Source organism: Molothrus ater, chromosome 8, assembly GCF_012460135.2.
Source record: "Molothrus ater isolate BHLD 08-10-18 breed brown headed cowbird chromosome 8, BPBGC_Mater_1.1, whole genome shotgun sequence".
NCBI lineage: Eukaryota > Metazoa > Chordata > Aves > Passeriformes > Icteridae > Molothrus > Molothrus ater.
The window spans coordinates 31,474,440-31,487,402 of NC_050485.2; the positions used below are offsets into that span (position 1 = coordinate 31,474,440).

Genomic DNA, 12,963 nt, shown 5'->3' on the forward strand with positions numbered 1-12,963 from the left:
CTTGTAGGGTGTGTGTACCCTTCAATCACCAGGAGTTCAGTGAAGTGTAAACACACACAGTATATTTAAGCTAGCATTACATTTGTTAGCTGAAGTCACAATAATGCACCATCAGAGGCTGGAGGGACCTTGTGTTTTGCTCAATCCACCTTAAAAGCTGGGTGACTTTGCTGTTTGGCCCATCCTGCTCTGCCACCAGTCCCCAAGCTGGTTAGTCACCAACGCTGGCTGGGAGAGACTGTGAGAAACAAACATTTTCCTACAGTCACTGTAAGATGATCTAGAGGAGCTTTCAGTGGGAAGCTAATGATGCGGATTTCTTTCAGTTCTTGTAAGTTTTTACTCAAAAAGTTGTGTTTCTTTTGTTTTTAACAAATGTAATTGGGTTACTGATGTTTTTTTTTGTGTATTCTGCTTTTCTTGCTAATGGATTGTTGGCTGTAGTAGTGAGGCAGTTAGAAAAGAGTGAGCATTAATTGAGGTGGAGCTGTGAACTACTTTCTGAATGTGGAAGCATGGAAAAGGCACCAAAAGTGCCAGAAAGATTTGTATATGGTCTTTGGACTACAGTGTGGAACAGAAGATTGTGTGCCCTGGGGGTGATAATTTGCTGTTTGCAGGGAAAAAGGCACACAAGCTGTCTATAATTAAACATTTAGGGAGAGCAGTCTCAGAGTGCTTTAATTCACTGTTGCTTGTAAACCTCATGAATTCACTCTTGCATTCTCACATCAATCTGGAATTTCGAGTTAATTATATTATACCTCTCCTTTTTGATCTCCTCCATAACTTGTGCCTTTTAAATGTTTTATTGTTGATGTCTGAAGGGTGTCTCGGGGTTCCTTGCTCCACCCCAGTGGCACAGGCTGGGCTGTGGTTGCCCCATCCAGGGTGGCTGAGCCCAGTAGGGGTGAGGGCACAGGGACTGTGCAGCAACCACAGGATCTGGTGGTTTCCAAATCCTGGCCTTGAGGGAGCTGCAAGGATTTTTGCAAGGGTTCAGCACTAAAAAGTAGCAAACCAGGGGTATTTCACGTTGGGTGTAGGTAATTTTCCAATTCCTGAAACAGAGGAAACTGACAGAGAAATGCACTGTGGCCTACTGGAGTGAAGCTGGCTGTAAGTGCTTCTTCTGTGTTTGTTGCCTTTAACTCTTTTGTTTGTTTTGTAAAGTTCTGCACAAGTCAACTCTTGTCAGTGTTGTTGGTTTCCCTTGCTCCTTCATTTTGCATCCGTGTGCAGCTTTGGATATAAGAGCCTGCCCATTCTCCTTCACCTGTCTTTCCTGTCCAGGTTGTTGCCACTTGCTGGTTTCTCTGTGAGCCTTGCAGGAGGGGTTTCCTGCTGTCCCCAACCCAAAGGCTGTCACTGTGCCCACCCCCAGGTGGCAGCTGGTTGGCAGAGAGGGGTTAAATCAGTGCCTGCATTTAACTCCTGTGTGTTCAGTCCCGGTGCAGCTCCTCCTGCAGCAGCAGCTCTGCTGACTTCCCTGGGCTTTGCCAACAATATAAAGTTGGTAGCATATGAAAGTGTTAAAACACTGGGATTATGCTCACATAGCAGGACTGGGCTTCTCTCACCCACAGGAGGAGCCTCAGTAATGTTTTTTTTTTTAATTCATGTCATTGTCTTATCTGTCATCAGCGATTCACCTGTGTCACGGAGCAGATTATTGCTGATACAAGTAAAATAATCTTATTAAAGTCTCTGCTTTTTTGGCATTTTATGTTGAAGCACTGCACCAGTACATTTCAGTGTGAGTGGATACAATTCCCTAATGCACAGTGTGATGTCTCTGTGCTGCCTACTGGGTACCTCTGCAAAATGGAAATGTTACAGGGGCTCTGAATGCCATGGTGTTATTCCAGTCTGTCTGCAGTAAGGCACAATCATAAAGTGTTTTCCCCCAAAATATTTAGTTATTTACTAAATTTGCTTTTGTTTCTGTGCATTTCCCTATCAGGGGTGTCACATAATGCAGATGGTGTGCACTTTGACAGGGAAAAATAATGGTGCATGCACGATGGGGGTCAGTTTGTGCTAAATGGCTTCCAGATGGCAGGGCAGAGTAAGAGATCAGGTTGTCCCTCCATCTGTCCAGTCAGGAAACTCTATCTTTGTTTGGCTTCTTGAGGGTGACTGACTGCCTCTCTCCTGCTGCTGCCATATTGATCGTGGACAACATGCTAGCATCTGCTCAGTAAGATTTTATTTATCTACAGAGAAGTGCCCTGAAAAGAATTAGGTAGAAAGTTCACTGGTGGTTCTGCCAAGCATTTTTGTTCAGCAATGAAAGGCCAAGTTCACTCTGATTTGCCAGTACATGTTGCTCTAGGAGAAGTTTTGGCCAGGCACAGCTTTCTCTTTACTCTGCAGGTGCAGAGCTCTGCAACAGGACTTCTGTGTTGGAGGAGGAATGTTTGGCTTGGAAAGGTGGAGAAGGCAAATAAGAGCCCTGTCTGTCCAAGACCACAGCTTAGCTGGGCTCCGGGTTAGAGGTGTGAAACACTTCTGAGCAGTGTCTGTCTGTTCCCTGCAACTTCCTTCCTGGCTTGTGGGCAAAAAACCCCAAACCTGCAAATGCTCAGGAAAAAGATGACAGCTTAGAAGGCACTTGCTGCATGTGTTTAGGGCTGTACTTCTCAATGTTGGCAGCACAAACAGAGAGTATGCACTATCTGTGCACACAAGTCAGAAAATTATTTTTGAGGTTTTACTTATAAGAGATAGTGCTTGAAAATGCTTGTTTTCTAATCAGCTCATCTCCACAGGATAAATACTGGTCAATGTATAGTTTATTGTGCACTGAGAAGTATTGGGCCTCTTGGTAATATTCTTCTTGCAACCATTAAAATATTACCAGTTGAGAAAAAAGTTTGATGGAAAATCTTGTTTTAATAAGAGCTGTGGAGAGATTTTAATGTAGCCACTTCATGTCTGAGGTGGTAAAAGTCCCATGAGTTGACAGATGGACCCCAGTTGATGCAGGGTTAGGCTGGAGAGCTCAGAGTGGACAGAAAGTCTGTGTTTTGGCAGGGTTTCTGTTCTGTGCTCCCCTGCCTCGATTTGTGCAGTCCGTCAGAGCAGGAGGAGGGGTGGACACAGGGCTTTGGGAAGGATGGGGAGCACAGCTTTTCCAGAAATCCTGATGTGTTGATGGCAAGCTTTGCTTTAGTGTTGGGAATGACACTCATTAGTCAGAATATCTCTGAAAAGGGTTTGATTCGATGTGGAAAGGCTTGGAGGGGGAAGCTGAAGAGCTGCAGATGATCATTAGGACCTGAGGGAAGAGTGTGGGTGAAACAGGTGCTAGTGTAAGACTGGGGCAGCTTTGTGTGTCCATAACACCAGGGCCATAATTTGTGTGCCTTTGGTGCTCTTGTTTGGCTGAGCCCTCTTGTGAATTGTTTGGGTTTTGCAGCTCTTTGTTTGCTCTCCAACAGATGTTCAGCATTCACTTATTTTTAGCAGTTCACTTTTTTTCTCCTTTAAAAATCTTACTTTCACTGCTCTCCCTGTGCCCCTATATAGTCACAGCCTTGGTATAGAGAGGATGCTGTTACTATATTAGTACAGAGACATTTTTAGCCAAGGACAAAGGCCTTTGCATGAAAAAGGAAACAGTCTGCTTCTTAATCATTATTTATTTATTTGTATTCACTTGATGGGGCTGAAAATTTCGGGTGTCTGTGTCAGCATCAGGCCAGTTTGGACAAACAGAAGGAAGGAAAGGAAGGAAGGAGTGAGGAAAGCAGGGATAATTTCTTAGAAGAGATAGCTGGGTAGTTGTCCCACATGGCACAAAGCAGCTTTGTGGATATAAGCTAATCAAGGTAAACTACACTCACAAAGAGCTTTGGTGATCTTAGTGCCTGAGTGCACAAGCACTTTGGGAGGTGGCTGTTCTCGTGCTCCTGTGTGTTGTGACTAAAGTCAGGGATGTGGTTTAGGCTTGTCCTCTGTTTGTGCACCAAAGAAGGGAACAGCCTGTCCCTGGACCTCACTAACTCTTCATCAGTAACACAATTCCATCTGCTGCCTACAATTCCAGTGTAATTACTGGGGGAAGAGGAGAGAAAAGTTTGAAAGGAATGACTAAGATAGCTGTTTATATTTAATTCAGGAAACCTGTAAGAAGCCACGTCCTGTTTCCATCAACATTTCCATCAGCATTTGTGTCTGTTTCTCTGGCAGCAAGCAGCACCAGCAGGAGGGGAGGCTGTTGTGTGTGGCTGCTACCCCAGGATATTTGTGTCCCTCTGTCCTGGAAGGGACAGTGTGGCATGACAAGACCTTGAACTGCTCCTGCTTTTGAGACATGAAGTCATTGGTTATTAGTTCCTTTCCTGCTAATGAGTGTGGCTGAAAGCAGGGGGAGTTGTGTGGCTGCTGCCCTGCTCCTGAGCCTGGGGCTTTGCTGAGCAGAGGGACCTCACATCCATGTGATGAGTTCTGGGATTACTGTGTTTACCTTTGCAGCCTAGGGAGAGCTTTTAAAGTAAGAGAATGTTTTAGTCCCAGATTTTAGGGGTTTTTGCTAAAACACAAATTGCTTCATCGAATATTTATATTGTACAGTGAGGAGAAAAGGCTGTGTGAGAACAGCAAAGCAGTCATTAGGGATTTATTTATTTATTATACTGATTTCATATACAGTTAAATTCTCTAGCACCTAATTATGGTCTATAGAGGCTGATGCTGTGGTCAGCTGAGAAATAAAGTGAAATAATGTTTGGAGGAAGAAGTAATTTTTGGGAATTGGGAGAGAGAGGGAATTTGGGAGGGGATGATGTGCTCCTTACAGCTCCTTGCAGATCCAGCCAAAGTTCATCCTATAAAGAGACTATTAAAGCTTCATGGGCATTACTGAAATTTGTCAGCTTCTGTTTAATACCTGTTTTGCAGCACTTCCAAGCCTGATAGCTGTGAGGGAGTTGATAACCACGTTTCTGAGGATGTACCTTTGGCTGTGGCCCCTGGTGATGGTGTAGAGCTGCCTGCTGAAGAAACCAAAGGTTTCACAAGGGAAAAAAAAAGGTATTGTGTGATTTCAATTGTTACAAGACTTTGCCATGTCTTTACATCTTTTGCTTAAGAAATGTTTCTAGTGTGAAAGAGGCTGAGTAAGTTTGACAGGTGTTTTGTCTGTGTTATATGAACACTTTGCTGCTGGATTTTGAATCTAAAATTAGACTCATCAAGACCTGGCTAATCCAGTGTATGTACTCCAAAATACCAGAAGAGGGAGCTTAGGTTACACTGGTTATTACTATGCTGATCTTTCCTTCTGTTTTTAAACTATTATTTTTTTTTTTAGATTTTTCCCCAATATTTTCCTTTATTGAATTAAATTTTGTTGGGCTTTTTTGTTTCTGGGTGTGAAACTGTGCAAGATCAGGTCCTATTTAAGAGGACTGTTGTGCTCATTCCCCTTCAGATGTTGCCAGCAACTTCCCCACCCCACACCTGATTTGCATTGTCACTGTCAGTAGTGAAGGAAGAAGTTTTTCATCTGGTTTCACTCTTGCTGAATAAATATTACCTTTTTTTCAAAGTTAAATGTTTCACTGCCTCAGATCTCAACTGACTGTTGCTGTAGTGTTTGATAGGTGCTCCAGCACATTTTTTGCTTTGAGAACCCCTAAATTGAGTCAGACCCATAGAACGATTGGGGTTGGAAGGAACCATAAAGATCATGTCCCAACCATCCCATCTCAAATATAGATGAGACATGTGCTTGGATATTCCTGTCTGAGGTGATTAACCAGTCTGCTCTTGGGGCTCAGCAATCAAGGCCTGCCCTTATTGTGACATCTATTAATGGAAAAGGTCACAGCACAGCTGAGAAGATGAGATGGGCACTCCCTGGAGAGCAGCATTCTCCACCCCACACATACCCACTGGCAGCTTGTGACAAGTGGGATGCAAGACAGGAGGCACCACAGGAAATCCAGTTATGCCACTACAGCTCTGTTCAGAAATGTCAAAAGATGCTGCTGTCAGCAGGAGGGTACTCTGAATTATGAATTAAAATGTACACAATAGACGTGTTCTGCTGTGAACAGTGCACAAAGAGCTATTAGCAAATGCTGCTGAAAAAACTATCGACTGTAATATCTAGGAAATGTTGATTAATTATTTCTTCTAAACTCCTGATTGTTTTGATCAGAAAAATGGTGTCTTCACCTTTAGTGTAGGTGCTGCTGAGGCACAGTTAGGCCAGGCCTTTGTAGTTTTCCTCCGTGACAGTGCAGTGCACAAACCTGTGTGTCACTGAGAACAGAAGTGTTTTGCACCAGTAGGCACTTTCTGTCATTGGGAGAGGATTTTCTGTATTGAAGGGTAGATACATTGGTTATCCTCAAAAAATGGAGAAAAATGGGCATATGAGATTTTAAGTTGGAAAATGCTCACCCCAAGATGTTGGCTCCTTCCAGAGAATCATCCAAAATTGTTTGAGCTTTACCTGGATTTCACAATTTCACTGCTGTAGTGCAGTCACAAATGACTGTTGTTTACAAATCCAAATTGAACCACTAAAACACAGGGATTTTCTTTTCCTTTTCACTAGAATTCAGCTTCAATGACAGGAGAAGTAACTTTAGAACTCTGCAGGCAAGCAGAGCTGCTGTGCTTACATATTTAGATTGGCTTGTGCCTCTGAAGTTTCTGTTTTGTTTTGATATTGATGTAGTATGTTTAATAATGTAAATGTCTGTGTGTGCATAAGAAACTCTTGGCCTTGGACACTTCCAGAGGTGGGAAGTCCACTGCCTCTTTGGGCAACATGTTGTATTAGTAGAACAACTTAATGCAGAATCCAAATCCAGCCTAGGATGTCAGCAGCCCAAATGTGCACTCCCAGCACCCTCATTATGTGTTTGGAGCCTGCTTTTACAGCTTTCTAGAAATCTTTTTACTTCCCACATCATTATGCCTTGAGAATAGTGATCCTGTCACCCACAGCTTCTTTCTCCAAAGCTGAACTGGTGTGTTTGTACCTTCATGGAAGTTAAGATGCACACAGAGGTGAGAATTAGAGTTGTCTGTGGGACAAAAGATCATTCTTGCACCCTCTTGAAAAGCAAAATTATTACTGTCCAAATAGCTGTTTGCTGTTGTAATCAGCCCCTTATGTGAATACTTCTCAGACTACCTTGTATTTTTATGTGGTTCCTGTGTATCGAGTCAAATCAGCCATGGAAAATAATAGCCTGCAAATTGGGTTCTGTTTCACTTTGTCACATTGATGGGAAGTGTCTGGTAAGGTGCTGAACTGGTGCAGCTGCTGGGCCACTCTGTGATTTTCTGTAAAATGGATCCTTGAAGCATTTCCGTCTCCTCTGTGATTATGATGGTCACATTATGAACCGTGTCAGAGACACTTCATAATTTGAGAGAAGTGCTGAAATACTGCTAGAGAGTAGCTGATTGTTTATGGAAGCCCCATGGAAGAGCTGGAAAGTCTCTGGGGAGCTGCTCCATCCCTTTGTGCTGTGGGGAACAGAGATGGACGTGGTTTGTTCTGGAGAACAAAAACCAAGAGCTGGTTTTGAGCTTGTCCTCTGCTGTGGCCTCAGTGCTTGCTTTGAAAATTGCACCTGTGATGTTCTGTGTGGCTGATGGGAATGCAGAGCTGGGCCCTCCCTGTTGTCAGATACCAGGTCAGTTTTCTTCCAAAAGCTACAGCAGACTGGAGCCTGAACATTTGAGAGACTTTGGATGGACAGGGAATGTCTGTCGATCTCTGAAATCAAATACACATTTCTGTCTTACCTAATTTTCCTGAAATGAGCCTGGAACCAATTGGAAGCACAGCAACAAATCTCTCTGAAAGCAGAAAGTCACAACAGTGTTTACACACAAAGCTCTACTTTCTGTGCTGTTGGTTTCCAAAATGTTTCATAATGCTTCCCTGGGAGGAAGCAAAGCTGAAGAATTGGTGTCAGGCAGAAAAACAGGATAAGCTTTATGACTTCTGGGTTTTATTTGCTTGATTGTGTGTTGAAAACAAGTTTTCTCCTTTTGCCCACCTTCAGAGAGGCTTGGTATGAAACTGAGGAAATAAAAAAATCAATGTATTGCCTTCATTTTGGACCAATACTGATAATTCTAGACCGAGTTGCTTTTAATGATGTATTTAAAACCAAGAAGAGATTTAAATGGGATTCAGAAACTCAGGGTTTTTCCTCTTGAGTGAATTTAACCCTTTTGAAAGGAATGTGTTACAACATTTACGTTGACAAGTGCAGTGAGCGAGGAAGAGATGAGAAGTGCAAGTGTGGGATACAAATGCCTCTTTACTTCCAAAATGTGGGAGTTTGCAGGGCTTTGGGTTTGGGGTTTTCTGGGGCAGAAGGAAGGTGTAATTTTGTGGGTTTTATGTTTCTCATGTGAACTGGATAGTAGGTGCTTGTCTGGACTGTCTGGTGCACGAGTGAAGTGATGCTTTTTTCAGGATAGCAACAGATAGAAGGCATTGAAATGAAGTTGTTAAATTCTTATAAACCAAACCTAAGGATTTTTGTTGAGGCTTTGTGGCTGACACCATGAAAAGCATTTACCTGAAAAACTGTATAAAAAATAGATCCCTTCCACATAACTGGCCTGTAAAAATGGACAGGAATGAGCCACAGTGCTGCTCTTCATCCCTTTCCAGAATTCCAGGTGTTTAAGGAGATTGTCTCCTGAGTGTGTGTTTAGTACTGCTCAGCCTCAAGCAGGAGGATTTTTTGTGTTGACATCTTCAATTTATTATTAATAGCATCAAACTCTGGGTTGTCTGTTGTGTTTCAAGCCCAAAATGTTGTGTATTTTCTTGTAGCTGGGTGTGGGACTGGCATGGTGGGGGTTATGTGGGTGAACCCGTGATGTGGGGGGACAGTCAACAAATAGCTGCAGCAGCTCCATTTTTAAAAGGCAAAGCATTAGTGGGTGCTTGACACAAGTGGGAAATGTCAGGTTAGAAAACCTGTTTTCTAACCACTTGCTGGTTGGGAATTTGTGCTCTCTGGGGTGTTCTGCCTGCAGGTTTGCTCAAAGAGAGCAATTATTTGTGTGTCTTGTAAAGATGCTCTCAGTCTGAGGGCATGGACAAAAGGGTGATGGTAGCCCTCTGTTTGCCTGTTATTCCTGTGTATTTTACAGGTTCCCTCAGGCAATTTATGGTAATTTCCTTGCTGCTAGAACAGGTTCAGCAGCATGAAAATGAAAATGTCGTTCCGCTAATTAATCCATCCACAAGGAGTCTTAGAACAGCATTGATCATCCTGCATCCTACAAAAACCATGGCAGTACATATTCAGAAATTACACTCCTGGCTTGGGATGCTGTTCCTTGGCACTGTGGCACACACAGTGACAGCTCCTGACACTGCCAGGAGGGTGAAGGACTTGTATGGGATCAGCTCTTGTCCTAGATCAGGTAATAAATGGGCTAAAACTGTTGTCAGGTGTGTTTTGTATTTCTCAATAGTCACTGTTTTGCTAAAATATGGCCTGTGCTTTTGGGATGCTCTAATGCTAAATCTTCTGAAAGCAAAAGCTTAAAGAAGCCATTGAGACACACTGAACATACTTCAGACCAATTTTGTGTTAACTCTCATGAAATGAAATTGAAGCTGCAAGCTGACTTCTTTAAGGCAGTCATTTGACCACCCATCCTTAGCAGCCACAGCAGAGCATTGCACCAGGGGCAATACTGTTCTTGTCTGCTTTCTTCATCCTGTATTTTCATCATCTAATTCTTTACTCGGGCCCTGAGGCCAGCAGGCCTTTGGATTCTGCTTGCTGAGATCTCCTGCAACAAGGTGCTCCCAGAGAGCATTATCAGCACTGATCTTGTCAGCTGAGGGCAGGTGCATAAAACCCTTAAAAATGTCAGTCCCCCTCATGCCCTGGCATGAGGCAGCTCCTTTCCTGACAAGCCTGGCTCCAGCTGCCCTAGGGATCTTACACCTCAGGATGTTCAGAGACTTAAAAAGAAGCATGGAAGCAGGATGAGCTCCTGTGTTCTGTGATGGTGTTTTTGCAGTTCTGTTGTTTGGAAATGTCAACAGAATTTGGGCATTTGGCTTGTGGACACGGTCTGCAGAGGCACATTGAGCAGGAAAACAAAATCCCTCCTTTGGTGTGGGGATGCTTGTGGTCCCAGTCTGAAGCCCAGGCCAGAAATTTGGTAAATAGGAGTTTAAAGTTTTTATTTGTGACCTGAGGAATTCAGGCCTGGCTCTTAGAGCACTAGCAAAATCTGAAACAGGAGTGTCTGTGCCTCGGCAGGAGAGGAAAGCAAAGCAGCAAACAGGAGAGCAGAGGCTGCAGAGTGAGGTGTGAGGGGTTTGCCTGCCCTGACCCCAAACTCTGCCTCCCCTGAGGGTCTGTGTGGGGCAGAGCCCTGCTCCTTCAGGGCAGCACCCACACCCAGGGCCGTGCTCAGCTCCTGGGAGCCTCCTCTCCCGCTTGGTGTGGCTCCTCAGTTCCGAGGGAGGCTTTGGAACGTGGAATCCTGCGGGGGTGTGCAGTTCTCACGTCGCTGATGGTGATTCACTGCTGGCCCCTGAAAGCCTGGAGCCCCCCAGCAGCACCGTGCAGGGCCCCTTTTGTTATCCTTCCTCTGCCTTTCCCGTGCTGGACATTTCAATAACTAAGCAGGCATCTTGGTTATTCATAACTCTTAATGCCATTAATCTCACTTGCAATTTAGATTAAGCAGTGACCTTAGCAACCAAGCAGGGATCAGTGGGGAGGGGGTGCAATTATTTATGTTTTGTCTTGGTTTTATTTTTATTTTTATTTGAAACTCACTCTAATGTTTGTTTCTTGTCAGCTTCAGTGTCCAACCTGGCTGCATCATCACAGATCTCTCCTGTTTCCTTGGAATTAGCAGATGTCAGTGGGCTCAGGCTTAAAACTCTGGGACATTGTGTGTTTTCATGAGGAGTGTATCAATGCAAATAAAGCACTCACACTATGTTAATCTAGATAAGTGGTGGAGCAGACAGTGTGTCTATCAAAGTATTTGATCTGTAAGAACAAGTTAAGTCTGTTAAGCTTTACACCCAGGATCTCCTGGTGGTGTTTGGTGCTGTATAATTTTGTACCACGGTGACGTGGATAAGGCTGAGTTGTGCCAGGTGATGTACACAGGCAATTGAACAAATTGCATCTGTTTTCCTTGAAAACTGTATTGAAAAATATCCCACTGATTTAACACTCTGCAATTGTTTTACTGCTCAGATTTCATTTACTCTCTCCAGTTGTGAATCAGTGCCCCACTCTTAGACCATTAAAAGATAAATGCTGAGCAAAAACTAATCCAAAACCTACAGCTAACAAAAAAAACCACCAAACCAATAAACCCATGATTTCAATCTGAAGGTCTGTCACTCTGTGTAGAAATTTCTGATTTATAAGTACTAGAATGGAATTAAGCTAAGGATAACTGGATTTTAGAAGGATGGCAATAAATGCATCTTTAAATGGCTAATTATAGACTATAATAATAACTATACCATGGCCATAAACTGCAGTACCTGTCTATTTATTAGGCACTGCTAAAGCACAGATGTTCCCATTTGTGTTAACCTTTCATTGGTTTTTGCCAGTATACCAAAATGGGATAAATTTGTCACATGTTTCAGCTAACTTTTGTATTTGTTCTTTTATTTGTAGCACAAAGGTCCTCATAAAGTTATGGGAGAGAAAGAAAAAAATTTGCTTTTTTTCACTGCTCTTGCTACCTGATAGCAGCAAGAGGTCACAGCTTGGCCCTCCAGGAGGTGGTTTGGGTTATCATCTTTCAAAATAATAAAGATTTTTAATTCTAAATTATGGTCTGCTCACATATAGTACTGTGCTGTCCTGGTTTTGGCTGGAATAGAGTTAATTTTCTTCTATTCCCTGAAGAAGAAAAAAAAAAAATTGAATCACACCTCTGGAGACAAAGATTGAAAATGGGTTTGGTTAGGTTTCTGTGCTTAGCTGTGACTTTCTGAAGGAGGTAATGACAGCAGCAGTGTTAAATGTTGTCCCTGTCCCACAGCAGTGCAGGTGGTGAGCTGAGCATGGAGGGACCTGGCTGGAATAAAAAAAAGCACATTATGAATGTGGTCTCGCACAGATTCCTTGTGGCACATCTCAGGGCATGACATGAGATTGAAGTCAACAGGAAAATGGGAAGAACCAAAGGCAGGGGAGTAAATGCCTTGTGGTGTTCCAGCAGCAACTTCAGCTCCTTGAGAAGGAAATTTAAATTACTGTCCTCTAGGGAAATGGAAATTATAAGATACATCCTCTCTTGCTCTCTGAGAGAGGGAGATGAGACTAAGGAGCAAAAATCTGGCTACAGGAATAATAAAGTCTGATTTGCAGAATAAAAGCAAAGCTAAAGGAAATAAAGGTGTCCCAGGACTGACAAAATGCATGGTGAGCAAAGAAGCACAGAAATATGCACAACATGTCTAGATTTACATATTTTTGTGTAGCCTGTAGTGAAGAATGCTTGAATTCTTTAAAAGCCTGTCAGGTGGCTGCTGTATAACCCTTGGGAAGATGAAGCCCAAGCCTGAGTGCCCCCATGGCTGCAGAGAGCCTGCTCAGCCTTCCTGGAGCACAAGGAGCAGCTCTGCTCCTGGGGCCCTGCACTGCTGGAAGGGCTTGGCAGGCAGGGTCACAGCAGCAGAGCCCAGGGAGGGCTGGTGTCCTGCAGGGCTTCCAGGGCAGTCCCCAGCCTTGGGTGTCCTAAAAGGGTTCTCACCACTGCACTTCAAAAGGTGGCAGTGCTTTAATGTGCTAATGTGCTCTCTAACACAGCCAGCCTCCCCAGGCACGGTTTGCTTTGCCACTCTGTCCATACAGAGTCAGATTTTGCAAGCAGTTTGGTCCTCTCAGTGCTTTTGGAGGGGTGTTGCTGTTCCTTGGCAGTCTGATATCGTGGACAGCCCTTGCCATGAGCCCTTTGATTCCA

The 12,963-nt window shown here is 43.6% G+C and overlaps 1 protein-coding gene across 1 annotated transcript in view; it reads left to right on the forward strand.

The window, feature by feature from the left end:
* The window catches only part of TACC2 (transforming acidic coiled-coil containing protein 2), a 128,609-nt gene that overhangs the window by 54,247 nt on the left and 61,399 nt on the right, over nucleotides 1–12,963 (forward strand). The window contains 1 exon segment of the mRNA XM_036386185.2: nucleotides 4,906–5,037. Within this exon segment, the coding sequence (XP_036242078.1) occupies nucleotides 4,906–5,037 (132 nt within the window).